Here is a 16,374-nt window from a genome sequence, read left to right on the forward strand (position 1 = left end):
TTTCATGAAACATTGTAGAGATGCTTTGTGATCAAAAAGTGGGGTATAAATGGCATCTCTGTGTGGTGTGAAGCTCTTGATGGAAGAAAAATCGGTGAAGATAGAATGGAATAGAATGAAATGGTAACATGAGCAGGACTTGGAGTTAGACCACTGAGGTGCCCTCTTAATTGGCTTATGGGCATCATGGTGGAGCTCAGCCTTCGCAGCTGATAGAGATTAGCATACAAAGATTTATCTACTTGCCTTGGAGTCGTCACTGTCAGTTGCTCTGTATTGCACATCTGTAGGACTGACATTTTTTTGAATGATGTGTAAAATACAGGTCAGTTTATTCTTTAAAAAAATGAGATTTTAAGGCCACATCCATCATAGGACTTGACTTGGTATTTTTAACTGCCTGAAATAAAATATAACCCCCCTGTATCATAGAGCAGGCTGTGTAGGATTTATGTATGCAAGTTGTATGTATGTGTCATACTTGGACATACAATCCTGAATCCTTGAATAATACAGGAGTGCAAGGCAATGCTGCTACCCTGTGATTATTCAGTCAAGACAACTCATTAAAGCAACCTACTTTTTGTCTCTTGCAGTCAATCCGAGAAGTCACAGGCTACGTCTTGGTCGCTTTGAATCAGTTTGAGTACCTTCCATTGGAGAATCTCCGCATCATTCGTGGAACGAAACTCTACGAGGATCACTATGCTTTGGCCATCTTCCTTAATTACAAAAAGGATGGGAGTTTTGGACTCCGGCGTCTTGGACTGAAGAACCTGACAGGTAAGGGAAAACTCTTCATTATAAACACTTGGTCAATCCTACCAACCAGTGAGCTTGATGGTTGCAAGAAAAGTTACAGAGAAGAATTTTAGTACTATTCGAAAATTTTATATAGACTATCAAAGTACAAGTACAAGATGACACCTTCCTTGGAATGAAAATGCAGAAATGGGGAAGGTTTCATTGGTTGCATTTTGTTGTTCTGCAGTTGAAGGCAAAGCTGCCTGTAAGAAGGGTGGCAAATTTACTTTGTGCCTAGACAACTGAATATTACTGATCCTGGGGAAAAAACCCATACCCAGCTGTAAGCAGCTGTGATACCAGTTGTTATGTATTGCTTGAGTAGAGCGAAGGCTCCTATGGCCTACAAAGCTATTGGTGTTTGGGTGCTGGCACGGCCAATGAGAGCTGTTGCCTTGTAGCCAATCACTGTGCTGAAAAATAGATACTTATATATAGTTCATGCAAACGAAGGATTCTAGCTGCTTACATTATATTGGTTGTTGTACAAGTTGTTTCTACAAGTATAAATTAGTTACTGTGGAGCCTGAGGCTTCAGTCTGTCTGCTTCCAGTTTTCAATAAAGATGTTTATCATAATAAAGAGCTGTTAATCTCAATATACAATACCAGTAAAGCTTCCATTTCTGTGCTGTGTGCACCACTTGTGTAAAATGGCACAGCTGTGCTCTGAAGCCTCCAGAGCTACATAAGATAAAGGTCCTCGCATATCCTGTATCCTAGGCTTGAAAATCTGTTCTCTTCAAGAGAATGGATCTCAGATGGGATCGGTTGTGCTTTGGATTGGGGTGTGAGATGTCTGCTGGAGTTAGCAGAAGTTAGAAGAGATGGATAGCTGTGTAGACGGAGCTCTATACTGTATTCTGCTGAAGGACTCTTGGCATGACCACTAAACCCCTCTCTATAAATGTTTCTGTCCATATTTTGAAAGCTTGAAACATTTTGAAACACTTTTAGTCACTCCTGAAGCTATTTTTATACCATTTTCAGATTTTAAAAAAATGTAAATGTGAACTTGTGACGGCAGTTCCAGGTAGCTATGTTGGTCCAAACCAGATCCCCAAACCACCTAATTCCTTTGATTAAGACCAACTAAAACAACTGGAAACGATGTATAAGATTTCAAGTTTTTCAGAATATCAGGCTGAAAGTTGAAAACAGATTGTTGAGTGGGGAGAAACGCAACGTTCCAGGCCCATTGTCTTAAGGCCCTTTGTCTACATATGTTTTGTACACCCTGCAGATTTAATAGGCATTGGTGGAACTGGTATGAGGTTGTACCTTCAGCCTTTTGAGAAGCAGGTGAGACAACGGCTTCCTCCAACTGCAAATTGAGAAGTGAATGTCTTTCTAATGAAAAATGGTTCCTGTAAAAGGATGAGAGGAGAGGAAAAAACATGGTAGTTCTTATATTAACAGATTATTTTTCGATTCTTCATCAGTGGAAGGTGAATGAATGCTGCAGGAGTTGGTTTTGTAAATCTGGAGGGCTTGGACAGCCCAGGTTCCCCTCCCTCCATCAAACTAGTGGGAGGAACAGTGTGGTGTGTATGTGGGGGGTGTCCAGTAGAACTGGGCTGTTCAGAAAGGTCAATTCCACAGTGGACTCCATGGTAAACACTGACAAGGACGAAATCTCAAATCAAGTTTCTTGAATGCATATTTTCGAAGAAATTAATTGTATATTATAGTTCTCTGAACACCCTAGTTTCATGCGTATCTAACTACAAGAATATATTGTATGATGGGAAAATGCTGGATGCTCCAATTCATACTCAGTAGACTCTTATATCTTCCATAACTCTATAGCTACCTGGGTCTAGTGGTAGCTCTGAAAGGTCTAGAAAAAAAATATGTCTTTGCTGATGCCTCTGTCACTCATAGTCAGAGCAGCAAACTAGTTAAATTATCATTCTCATCTTTCATTTCCATGTAATTTAGATGGGGCATTAACTTGTGATACTACGCCAATGTTTAAAAAATATTATGGGGGGAGAAGTTATGACATAAAATATTGTTATTGGGTTTGGTTCCATTATGTAATTTTTTGTAACTCAATCACACAAAATGTTAGCTTCTTCTTATGGCTTCGAAATTGGCTGATTTTTTCATGAACTTAAAAGGCACCCCTGGTAAATTTGGCCACACATTAAAAAACAAATTAATTGAGCACTAGTATAGGGTAGTAGGTTAGTAATTGGGCTACGATGCAGCCCAATGCTTGTTCATATCTCACTACTGATATGAACTCACCAGGTCCTTGGGTGAGCCACTGCTCTCAGACCCAGCTCCCCAGCTGTATTGTGGGAATAAGGACATTGACTTTGTTCACTACCCTCGGCGGTCCTGATCTGGATAGCCCAGGAGAGCCTGATCTTATCAAATCTCAGAAGCTAAGCACGGTCAGACATGGTTAGTAATTGAACGGGAGACCTTGAACGAAGACCAGAGTTGCAGAGGCAGGCAATGGCAATCCACCAGTGTTAGTCTCTTGCTATGAAAACCCCACTGAGGTCACTATAAAAGTCAACTATGGGCCAAGCTACAAGTGACGAATGACACTTGAACAGCAAGTGTATTTCTCCCTGTTCACTTGCCCTCCACTCAATCCACTTGCCGTTCAAATGTCATTCGTCATGTGTAGCTTGGCCCTGAGACTTGAGGACAGAATTCCATTTTCTGGTGGGTACTAATCTTTCTGGAAGAACAGTATATAAATGAACTGTTGTTAATGATGATATTATATTATTGTTAATAATATAAGTACTTAAGAAATCTGCTGATGGTGAATGCCATTTTGCATTTCCGATCCAGTCAATCAATTGATTTATTTATTTGGCCTTCAACCAGTACAAATCAGAAGCAAGCTATAAAATAATAATGTCAACAATTGGGCCGACCAATGACTGATAGTTAAGATTTAAAATCCATACATAAAATTGCACAATGGATTCTACAGGTAGCAGAAAAAACTTTAGCGCAGCTAAAAGTAACCTGTTGGTTAACACCCATTAAAAGCTTCTTTAAAATATCAATGTCAGAACATCCAGGATAATTCTTAAACAGAGGGGAAATTATATTTAAATGAACTTCTTGATAAAAGCGACAATAAAACTGCATGTTCAACTGATTTGACCTCTTTGGTGCCAAATGGACATCCCCCTTCAGTCTTCCACAAGAGGGAATGAGTCTTCTAAGATAGTCCCTATTGTGACATTAAAAATTAAAGAAGCATGCTATTGTATTCAAAACTGCAATGTATTAATATACACATTTATGGAGCTTTAACTCAGATATTCAGTGAATGCTCTTCAATTAGATGACTGAAAGTCACTCTGTAGGTTATCAAAAGCTTTCGGGTGTTTGAGTAACTTTGGCCATGCTCAGTTGAGTTGGAGTCAGTTGGCCTCTGTTGACATTGTTGATTGTGTCTTGAAGATAATCTATGAAACATATTGTAAGGTCTGGTACTACCACATCCACATGTGTATGATCTTCCCCGTTCTTTTATTAGAAATGGTCCAGTGAGAAACCCTTTGGTATCTGCCATGAAGTGAGAGCATTCAGTCCTCTTTGCAATGGAAGGAGCTTGCTGCCATGCTCCCATGAATTGTTCCTTAGGTGGAGGACATCTGATAGCAGATCTCTGTCATAGCATTTATCTTTTTGAGTGAAGGACATCAGGAATGTGTATAGTATGCTAATACTATATTCACTTAGGAGACATCCCATATTTTCTTGCAACTGAAGATGAACATCACAGCAAAGATCACTTTCTATAAGTTATGCATGCAAAATAAGTAGCATTTTAATAAAAAAATAAATTCCCTTGGCTTTAGGAGGTAGCACGTTTGCATGGGTTGATATCAAATCACCCTTTACTAGCAAGGAATTGTCTCAACATTTTAATTTGGTGTTCTGTTCTGCATTTTAAACTCCCCTCCCTGCCCCCGTAATTCCTACTGTTTGTCAGGGATGAGGGGTGTGCATTTGGGTATACCTGACCCAAACAGTATACCTAAAACAAGCTGCTTGGTGTCAGCTCAGGAATACCCCCAAAGACTCCAAAGCCTCCTGAAATTCCAGGAGCAATGAACACTTATCTCCATAAATTTTAGTAATGTTTCAGCGATGTGAAGACAGGAGAGGAAGCCAGCATGGAAAAAAAAATGTTAGTCAGCCTGGCTTCTCTTGTGAAGAAAGATGCTGACTAACAGCTGGTGGTCAGATAAACCTGGCTTCTACCTACAGCCATTTATATAAGGAAAAGGACCAAAATTACCATGGACTTAGCATGTCAGCATTGTCCGTGTTGAAAGCTTCTCCCTGCTGCCAGCATTGGAGGCAGCAGAGCCCATCCCCACAGCTGAAAAATGGCTAGCAAGCTGGTGGGTTCCAGAACTCTCTCTAGGCTTGGCTATCATGATATTCATTTCACCTCACACACTCATCTCAGGGGAATTTTAATTCTTTTAAAATCAGAAATTGAACAACATTCTGTTGATAGAATGGTACAGCAACAGTCACTGAGGGCTTCTGGTTAAAGCTACAGGGTCTCCTTGTTTCATTTGGAGTTTTTTCAAACACCTCCAATAACAACAACAACAACAAACAAACAACAGTTTTAGCTTTCAGATTTTTCTGCAAACCTGGTGCATTTTTCAGGTAGGTAGGAAGAACTGTCTTGTCCATTCATGGCTCCAGTCTCTGGATTTAAGTATCCTCAGATCAGGGCTACTAGGCTGTTAGTACATAAGATTAATCTTTTCAATATGCATTCTCTATATGTGTTCTTTATTTAAGGTGTATTGTCTTCTTTTTAGAAAGTGTAGACATGTATGCACCAACTCCACAATAAGGAAAATGGGGAAAAATCCTCCCAAATGTTCATTTTATGCATTAAAATTAAAATTAAACATATACTATGTTCCGTTCCATACTCTCATAATGCAACACACAAAGAAATCAAAGTGTAGTTTCCTGGAAGAGGGGAAAAAACTATTAAGAAACATGAATATATAAGAAAGTATTTTTTTTAAAAAAAAATAACAGTGTACACAAAGAACATCTGGTATATTTTGTTTTGTGAAACCCATGGAGAAAATAAAAGGAAGCCAAGCCACTCTTGAAGTTTCTAGTCACAAAATTCTATAATGTAAGGGAATACTTTCTCCATTCAGTATCATCAGCCACAGATTTCTAATATAGATGATCATCCAACCACACGGGGAAGGGGGAAGGCGATATCATGACCTCAGTTTTTATCTCTTTGCTGTAAAGTCATAACTGAAAAAGTTACACCATGGCTTTAGAGATAACGATAACTAAATAATCACTTGGTAGAAGTTTACTGCCCCTCCCCCCCATTTTACTAACATCTAGGAGTTAGTCACCCAGCTCCATGGTTTGGTGTTATTGCTGGGTTGTGCAATGTGTGTGTCAGTCCCTGGCAGTTAGGTCCCTCAAGTTCTCCACAGTTAACACATAGATGTTCCAGTTGAAGCAACTTTATTAGAGATCCATACAGTTGTATCCATACCTGTGTTCACACAAAGGTAGCAATTGGCAGAAGTGACTATTCAAAAAAAGGCACTACTATTTATAGGGAAACTTCCCACCCTTCGGGTCTGTTAACATTCTGGTGTGAAAACCCCAAAGAGTGACATGGGAACTGATTAGTTTAGGCTAGACACAGAACAGAATGAAACCATCTCAGACTCTGAAAAAAGATACATTGCTCGCTGCCCGTAACTTGCATCCAAGGGCACTTATCATAGAAATGAAAGTAAATACTTTCAACAGATAACAGTCAACCCCCACTGGTCCAGTACATTACATATTAGCAGTTAACACGCTCTCAGATGGTTTATACCGTATACAGCATACAACCTTAGCAAACAGTTATGATCAGCACAAAATGCAAAACACATTAATGGCAGGAATACAGGCATACATGACAGTGTGCCACTGCCGCGATCTTTTAGAAATCACTGTTTTGATTGATGTTTTTAGTTGGTTTTAAACTAAATTGCTATGCTATTTTATATTTGTTGTACTCTGCTCTGAACCCACTTGTGGGGAGAGCAGACTAGAAATGAAATGAATGAATGAATGAATGAATATTAATGAGTGGTAAACTAGTAATCTGTACCAGCCTAGTTTTTCTAAAATCAATCCGCAAACGGAGAACTCTTAAGTTATATTTTGATCTCTTGAATGATTTGGCATAGTTTGTCTGTCCTTCTGGGATGGTCCTTCTGCTGAAATGTATAGTAGAAATTCTTTTATTAGTGAGGAGTCTGCTTTGCTATAACCGGCATCAAATGTGTGTGTGTATGTGGGCACGTGGGTGGATGTCTGTCTGTGTATGTAAGGGGACACTTTAACCAAGTGGCTGAAGCTGGTTAATATTTTGAAGACAATCATTTGTAATTACTCTAATGTAGTGCTGCATTAGATACAGTATGTGCAGTATATGTCCAGAGATGATACTTCTCTCATTTAAATGGATATTTTTCAGTTTGTGAAGCTGAGGATATGGACATGATCCTTAGGAAAATGAGTCAAAGAACTAGTATGTATAATCTTTTCCTTCCTGTCAGTTTAGAGTGGCCAGCAGACTGGCTTTGTAAGCAACAGAGGTAATGCCTCATTGAGAGATGAGTAATCTCTAGAGATGGGCACGAAGCAGGAAAAAGGGGATTTGTGGTAGTTTGTGGTTTGTCGCGTTCCACGATCCATGAACCATTCCAAACTTGTGCGGTTCGCGAACCAGCTCATTTGGTTTGTGGTTTGTCACTTCCGGAGGCAGTAGAATGGGCCCCTTGACAGTCAGAGATGCCAAACTCACAGGGAATCTTTAGCAGGTTCTCCTTCAGCCACCCTCCATGGTTGGCAAAGATTGTATGTCAGATGTCCAAGTTATAGACCTCCAAATCTGACAGCAACTGAAAAAAAACCCTTAGATCATTTTTATTTATTTATTTATTTCAAATTTGTATTCCACCCTCCCCGTGAGCGAGTTCATGCCTTTCCCAGGGTCCAAGCTCCTTGAAACTTGGTGGTGGGGGGCAGTTTGGGGGACAGTTAGGGGTAGATTCCCTACAAATTTGGTCAATTTTGGACTTCAGGGAGGGCATTTTAGAGCCCCTCAGAGAAGGTGCCCCCAGCCTCCCCATTTGTTCCTATAGAAAGGAAAAATCTGCAGAAGTCCCTCCCCCATTTCTTAGGGAATAGATGTATCAGTGCCAGGGTCTCTGCAGTTACAAACCAAAAAATGAACCAAATCATAGTGGTATGTCATGATTCATGGGAAAAGCACTCCCATGAATTGCTGGTTCATGAACCACGAACCGGTTTGGTTTGTGATGAACTTTGTTTCGTATTTTGGTTCACACCCATCTTTAGTCATCTCAATAGCTCCTAAGGATGCTGGTAGCTGCTTATTTCCAGATCTCTCTCAGATAAATTGGATATCTAGGCCCTTCGTAATCTGCTTTGATTCTGAAGCTGCTGTGGTCACCTTAGTTGAAAAACTATTGGACAGTTCTCTTGGACTTTTGTGGATCGTACTCACCTGAAAATTCAGGTTCACAGTTAGGATATTCTTCTCAACCGAGCATTTCTCCTGGGTACTCAGGTAGTGGTTGTGGTTGTGGCCAGGAATGTTTTTTAACAGCTTACTCTGGTATACTAATGAAATACCTGATGAAGGGGACTTTGACACTCAAAAGCGTATACCCTAGAAATCTTGTTGGTCTATAAGATGCTACTGGACTCCAGACTTACTCTTCAACTGATATACTGCAATCCTTCCTGAAAAAAATCTGACCTGGCCTCAGTTATACATGCTCTGGTGAGGTAACTTCCAACCTGGACTATTGACACTGAAAAATTCTTGGGAACTGCAATTGGTCCAGAACATTTGTACCCAGTGGCTGATGGGAAACAAGCTGCTTTGTTCATACTATGTCAACTTTGATTTCACTTCACTGACTTCCAGTGTATTTCTGGTCAGACCCACTCCAAAGTGTCATTTTGGTTTTTAACAACTTAAACAGTTTCAGACCAGAGCACTTAAACCTGTATGCTTAATTCCACTCGAAGAATAGAATTTGGTTTGTTAATGCTATCTGGTTTAATATCTGATGTGATCTGCTGGTAGGCTCCATTTGTTATTTTGTATTATATTGTACTGAGTAACAAACTGTTTTTGAAAGTTGTTTTCATGGTTTTACCAAAAATCTTAAGTATAATGTGTAAAATAAAATAGTAGATGGGATTCTGATGACAATTTTCACTCACAGAAGTGCCTTTCATTATTGGATTGGAAGTTTCCTGATTCCACTGATCTCTGAAAATGGACCCCTAAAAATGTACCCCCAGGACTAGCTTGAGAGACAAGGCAAAGATCTGCAACACTAGGGGAGAACTGGCAAAAATTATCCCACTGCTTTCATTAGAGGAAATTAGTGGAAAGCAATTGGGAATGTTACCTTCATTTGGCCGTGCTTTCAACCTGCTTGAGTTGAGCAACAGTTTCGTCATTCTTTTGCCTACAATTCTCTTCCACTGTTCTAGAGACCACAAGAAAGTAGTTTCTATTTTGGAGATGTAAATTCACCATTTGATTATGCCAGGCTCAATTTGCAGAGCTGGTCAATTTGTGAAGTATGATCCCATTTGCTTCCATCCATATGCTGATTTGATCTGGAATTTGAAAGTCTGAAAAGAACTCGGTGAGGAAAGTGTCAGTTCCTTTTATCCTCCTCTTGCATGGTACAGTTCTGTGCCTCATTTCTGAGGGTGTGTGTGTGTGTGGTCCGAAAGGCTTGCTAACGGTTTTTGTGTTTTCTTTGTATTTCTGACAACCATATAATCAATTCCCTGTGCCCAGGAAAGCTCCATTAAAATTAATTGCATACAATGCTTTGTGGGTTGCTGATTCAGTTGATACAGTATTGAGGAACTCAAGAGGCAGGAGTCTTATGACATTTTGCTGAGGTCAGGCTGAGAGTGTTGTATGTAAGTTCCAAAATTCTTGACTATTTTCTTTCAGCAGATTCCAATGCTTTCATTAGCGGACCCAGGAAAAAAAATCACGTTTCAGGAAGTACTCTTCGGACAGTAGGATTCCATGGTCAGAGAACTCTGCAAGTCAACTTTTAATAATTTTCAAGACAGTTATACAATCTGTATTTTGAGCCCACTTATGTCGTTTATCCAGAAGAGTTCGCCGTGTTAATCAGTAGTTGCAAAATAGTAAAAAGTCCAGTAGCACCTTTAGGACTAACCCACTTTATTGTAGCATAAGCTTTCAAGAACTACAGCTCTCTTCGTCAGATGCCATTTAGGTAATCTTTCTGCAACCAGGTCAGTTTGACTGCGAGTAAGTTTGCCATTCCCCCACTGAGGGCAGGGGATCCCCTGCTCCCCCACCTGGGTGCGCCCCTAGGCAGCATGATGCGCTCCTGCGCCCCACAGCGGGCCCATTTTGGACTGAATTGGGCCCATGGGGTGGGGCGGCAATTCAGCCTTAGGCAAGCCCAGGAGCACTCCTGGGCTGCCCTTTGACCCGCGTGATGACATCACCTCCCGTCATGTGAGGAAAAACGCTGAAGCCTCCACAGGGTAAGTGCTAGTCTCCCAGTCTCCCGCCGGGGTGCTCAAGGGACCTGGCAACCCTAACTGTGAGAGAGCTGAGGCCGATTTGTTCAGGGACAGAAGCCTAAACAGGTCATCATGCAGCTGGCTATCAAACACAGTCATGGACAAGTCCCTTTGCCCTCCTTGACCACCATGCACCAGTGCATACAATTTACCAGCAGAAAGTGGGAATTGCTCTTGGAAGCTGTTCATAAAACCAGCAGTGTTCATCTCTCAGGCCCCATTAAGGCGCTAGCAGGCCGGAATGACAGTATAAATAAATGGACCTCTTGCTTACTCCCTCTTAAACAGAAGCAACTGGAAACTTGGTTTATGCTGGGGAGAAAAATCTTCCCTGCTGTTCATTCACAGATTCATTTCAGTGTTACAGAAAATTATGATACGAAAGAAGAGTTAGAAGAACTAATTATTCCAATTACTCCAGTGTGCAAATTATTTCCCTCAGTTGCTAAAACCAACTTCTAAGGGAATTCCAATGTATTATATAACAGTTGGTATTGAGATATATCCTGTGATTGTTTTTCAGAACTGTAGATGCCGACTCCTGGGAAAATGAGATTAAGGTTTATTTAAAAAATAAGTAAAAGTGCAGTGGAGAGTGGATAGTTTGTCCAAGAGCTAAGTGGGCATATGAACCTGCATCTCCTCACCGAAAGTTCAATTGTATAACCACTACCCCACAACATTCCATTTCAGCTAGTGCCAGGAAATTGTAAAGCCAACCCCAATGCCCTTTTAAAATAAGGAAGGGATGGAGGGGGGTGCTCTCTTGACTACCTATTTAAAATCCTCTGTGCCTGTCCCTTTAAGGCATGTCACATATTATTAGACATGGACACAAACAGAAAAAAACCCTAAACATGGTATTTGTTGTTTGTTGCCATCCACAAACAACGAACAATGAGCATTGACGAACATGATCCTGTTCACGAACATGTTTGTCGTTCGTGGAGGCCAGCAGGCTCTCCTCCAGCCATCAAGATCCCTACTGCACCACTCCCAGAAACTTTACCTGAGCAGACAGCAGGAAATATACCAATAATAAATAATAGCTTGGCCCCAGAGCCTGGCAGCAGCCCAGCATCTTGAAGGGGTAGACCCCTACCAGACCACTCCCAGAAACCTTACCTGAGCAGGCAGCAGGAAAGGTACCAATAATAAATAATAGCTTGGCCCAGAGCCTGGCAGCAGCCCTGAAACCTGAAGGGGTAGATCCCTATCCCACCACACACAAAGAAAATTCAAGCTCCAGTGCACTCACCCTGTCTCTCCAACAGCCGCTGTCTCTCTCTGAAAGCCAAAGCTGGGAGCCCCCCTCCCCCCTGGTCTTTTCCTCTTGTAACAAATGTGGAGCTCCACACTTGGAAGGAAGACCTGCCTATCAAGCTAAATTGAGCTTAGATTGGTGTTTCCAGGGCAACAACAGGAGTTCAGACAGAGTTCAGACAATCCCTGCCTAAGTTGCCAAGGGAATTGATTGCAGGTGCCAGACTGTCTGGCTTGACGAACAGCAACGAACGGGGCTTGCAACGACCACCTGTTTGTTTAAAATGGGGCCTCACAAACAGCTTGTTCGCAAACAGCAGATTGGGCTGTTAGTGGGGTTTTTTTAGTTCGTATTGCTGTTCGTGCCCATCTCTACATATTATTCAGCCCCTTTGCCTGTCAATGTAGTGCCATCCACCAGCTGCCCTTTGCTCTCAGGTGTAGGCATCCACCAATACAGCAGTGCTCTCTCCACCCCAGTAAAAGGCTCCACTGTCCAGGCCAGCTGAGACAAGGGAACAGCAATTCTAATGCCACCCTTGGGATTTGTCTCCTGAGGAGCAGCTCATCAGCCATTGCTGTATTCCTAATGGGAGTTTTGTTTCCTTGGCTTTACAAGAAGCTACAGTTGGCTTGTCTTGGCCCTACTGAGATCTCAGAACTGTTGGTGACTGCTCTGCTCCAGCCCCATGGGCTACTGTGCCAAGCCCCCCTGTGGGCACCCAGCTTCCAAGCAACTGGACAGCTGCACAAAACTGCACCAACGAAGCCTCAAGGGCGGATTACTATTGCTGAACTTGAGTTTATTCATAAATTCAGAGCAATAAAGCCTCCCACCAGGGCTGAATAGAGATTTAGGATTCTTCTCTCACTATAGATGCTAATTTCGGCTCTAAGCAAGCTGCATTGTTCCTTTGTATCCAGCCGCCCTTCTTTGCTTCATCCCACCCACCTCCTGACTAGGATATAAAGGCTCGGGGATCTCCCTGTATCTGAAGAAGGGAGCTTTGAGCCTCAAAACCTTATATCCTGAAAATCTTGGTCTTTCAGGCGCTGCTGGACTCAAATCCTGCTGTTCTACTGCAGACCAACATGACTACCTACCTGAAACTATTTTCAGGAAGAGTGTCTGAAGAAGTCAAACTGAGATGACAAGAGATGAAGCTCTAGACCAATTAAGGACATTAAAAACCAATGAGACTCCGGGTCCTGGTGGCATACACCCGAGAGTTCTTAAGGAACTTGTTGGAAGATAAAGTTGCAGAATGATTATTGCGCAGTAGAATTAAAAGACAGACTCATGTGGGTTTAGCTCTAGAAAAATACTTTTTACTCCATATCAGGGAAAAGGGTACATTTGGTGAGAAAATAAATGAATAGCTATCTCTCTGCATTTTGATAGTTACTAGATCTCAACACTTCTAAGAGACTAACTGAACGAAGAGCAATAAAACTCTCTTATGTGTTGCTAGTTAATTACGCCCCCCCCCCAAACTGGTTCATCCAAGAGACAATCCTAGATCCCTTAATTAAGCATAAGGACTCTCCTTCTATGGTGGGAACTATTACTGGAGGCCTAAGTGGTCCTATGCTAACTAGCTATCTAACTAAACAAACAGAACAATTTAACTCTTTCATGAGTCAACGCAGAACATTTGCTAAAATCTCACTAGAACTAAAATGTGAGATTCTTGATCTACTAACCCATATATGTAATTTGTCACTCAAATCAGCCACTGTCCCAGAAGACTAGAGAGGAACAAATGTTTCACCAGTATATGAGATACAGAGGTAAACCAGGAAATTACAGGCCAGTTAGCCTAACATTTGTCCTGGGCAAACTAGTAGAAACTGTAATCAAAGACAGCATTATTAGGCGCATAGCCTGCTGAGGGAAAATCAGGAGGTGGTGCAGGTGAGCACCAGATCTGTTCATTGTTTCATTTTGGTATAGGGAGAAAGGAATAAGGATCCTCTCCCACTGGCTCCTCTCAGTGCATTTATGATGTCTTTGTTAGAAGAAGGGACTGGCAGTGTCTCTTCCTCAGGTCTTTTAGGACTGCCAGCAGAGAAAAAGGAAGGCCGTAACCATAGAGTCAGTTTGATAGGCTGCTATCAGTCTCCTTCCTGCCAGGGGAACTTCCTTCCTTCCCTTCTCTCCCCGTCCTCCCTCTTCTTCTTCCCTGCATGCACCAGGGGAGGCAGCATGGTGTCTCCTCCTGAGAGAGATGGCCTACTTTCAATCTAAAGCCATCCTAGCTAGTTAGGTCAGTTACTAGTTCTTTCTCTCCACTAAATTTATGCAAATATATTTCTTTAGATAAATAAACAGTTGTTAGTTCTCTAACTTGGATGAGAGCTTTCTGCGTGCAGTTTGTTTAGTTAACGTGCCTTAACTAAAACCCAATAGTCTTTTGCACATATGCCTATGCGTGTTCCTTCCTTTGTCTAAGTTACACACATAGGATACTGAGACTAGGTCCTTGGATGTTTGGAGCTGTCGGCCAGGGCTAGCAAGTGCCATATTCATCTCTACCATCATTACAGTCTTACTCAACTCGTGCTTTTCTTTTTAAAAAAATCTATAGAAAAGGGAGTACAGAAAAGAAAAGGAAAGGGAAACAAACATTTAAAGAAAGAAAGAAAAATTACAAAATGATGTGTTACAAGGGCTACCAAGGTACAGAAATCTAGTAACATTTGAGATATATATTTTCAACTAAACAACACATAAAAAATTTGAACCTACTTCCACTCCCCATCTTAGAAGAAAAAACTCTTCATTACCCTTATCGCTTCCTTATGCTTATGTATTTCTTAACAATATTTCAATACTGACTATAATACGTTGTATTCTACTAATTATCTTACGTTGATCAAATTGAAAAACATATCTGTGTGTGTGTGTGTATATATATATATATATATATATATATATATATATATATATATACACTCATGCTTTTCTAGTCAGAAATGACTGTCTGTGTCTTGCTTTTTCATGGCTTTAGGGAGCTATGTGGTTTATCTTTGTGGTTTTGTTGTTGTTTTTGGTGTTTGTTGTTGCAATTGGTTGAGTGAAACACACTGAACATGGCAGGGTAGATCACTTTCAAGGCACCCTGTGAAACCGCATGTGGGCCCTCCAAGGCACCAAACTGTCCAACTGTCATCAGTAGGGTTGCCAGGTCCTTCTCTCCTCTCAGCGAGAGGATAGGGGCCTGGAACTTATCCTTGTGCGCACGCATCAGTGTGCACGTGTTCCGGCAGCAGCATGATGATGTCACTTCCGGAAATGACGTCACCACGCCAAGTGCATGGCAATGTCACTTCTGTAACTGACGTCATCACGCCAGCCGTGGGAGCGCTCCTGCACTCTGATTTGGCCGGTTTGGGGCCAAATCGGAGCGCAGGGATGCTCCCGCGGCCATCACGAGGGGTGGGAGAGCGTTCATGGGGCATGATCCTGAGGTGCGTGCCAGTAGTGGGCACACTCCAGGAGTTTGCCCCCCTCCCCGCCGATCGCTCAGCAATCGGTGGATAAGGGGACAAATTCATGGGAGTTTGCCTGCCACTGGTGGGCACCTGGTAACCCTAGTCATCAGCCATGTATATGGGTGTGTGTTTATGATGAGGACTTGGTATGCTACACGAGTTCTTTGGAGGCACCCAGTAACAAGCACATATCTTTACACAGGTGCACCATGGGAGGCTATGTCATGTCTATCTCTTGTCCTGGCTCAAATAACGCTCTTGTAGCTCATATGGCACTGGATGGTGAATTAGCATGAATGGTTTGTAGTCTAGTGAACAGCCTGGATTTCTAATCAGTAGCCAGGAAACATTCATAACCGCCTCATGTTGAATATGATTAGGGGAGCCTGAAGTTCAGGGGAAGGCTGAGTGAGAGAGAGAGGAGCATTTAGATGGTTAGCTCCTCACAGTGTCATAGATAGGGAATTGGAAACTGGGGGATTAGTTTGAATAAACACCATGTTTTTCATCACTAGCAAGACACACCAACCCTCGTATTTAATTATGTTCGGCATGTTGTCTTTGAAGGATTAAAGCTGCATTGTTATCATTACAAGGGAGGGTGTCTATAGTACTGTCAGCCCCGCGTTCTTCTTGATTCTAGCATCCTGTTAATCGGCAAGGTCTGCCTGGGCCCTGTTCTCTATTCGGTCTGCCTGATAAAGGTCTGCAAAGGGAAGACTGTACAAACAATAATATAAACTGGCAGGTGTTTTCCACTTCGGTTTCTGAGAAATTGTGGAATTGCACTGAGACTTTGGGTATTCCGCACAATGGGTATCTCCTGTCTTCAGTAAACAAATCCTCCTCTTCTCTCACACAAGCATTTGCAAACAAGCCAGTCCCGAGGCAACAGATTTCATGGTTAGCGTACTCCATCTAGCACTGCCATTAAACTGTCTGGGTATTACTTCTTAGTAAACTCTCATAGAATGTAGCTGTAAACCATATATAACCGCAGACAACATCCACAGGTGCTAGAGAAGACGGGTTTCATTTTTAGAAAATAACTCAGTGTGTTTTGTTCTTTTTCAAGGGTGTTTCATTTCTGCAGCTCTTTCCCCAGAGAACAGCTCCTTTGCTTCTTTACCTTCTAAGATTTTTC

The 16,374-nt window shown here is 41.8% G+C and overlaps 1 protein-coding gene across 1 annotated transcript in view; it reads left to right on the forward strand.

The window, feature by feature from the left end:
* Positions 1-16,374, forward strand: part of ERBB4 (erb-b2 receptor tyrosine kinase 4) — a gene marked incomplete at its 5' end in the record, with an annotated part of 660,937 nt that overhangs the window by 137,804 nt on the left and 506,759 nt on the right. The window contains one exon of the mRNA XM_054971602.1: positions 597-783. Within this exon, the coding sequence (XP_054827577.1) occupies positions 597-783 (187 nt within the window). The remainder of the gene's footprint in view (positions 1-596; positions 784-16,374) is intronic.

The sequence above is a fragment of the Eublepharis macularius genome, chromosome 2, assembly GCF_028583425.1.
Source record: "Eublepharis macularius isolate TG4126 chromosome 2, MPM_Emac_v1.0, whole genome shotgun sequence".
NCBI lineage: Eukaryota > Metazoa > Chordata > Lepidosauria > Squamata > Eublepharidae > Eublepharis > Eublepharis macularius.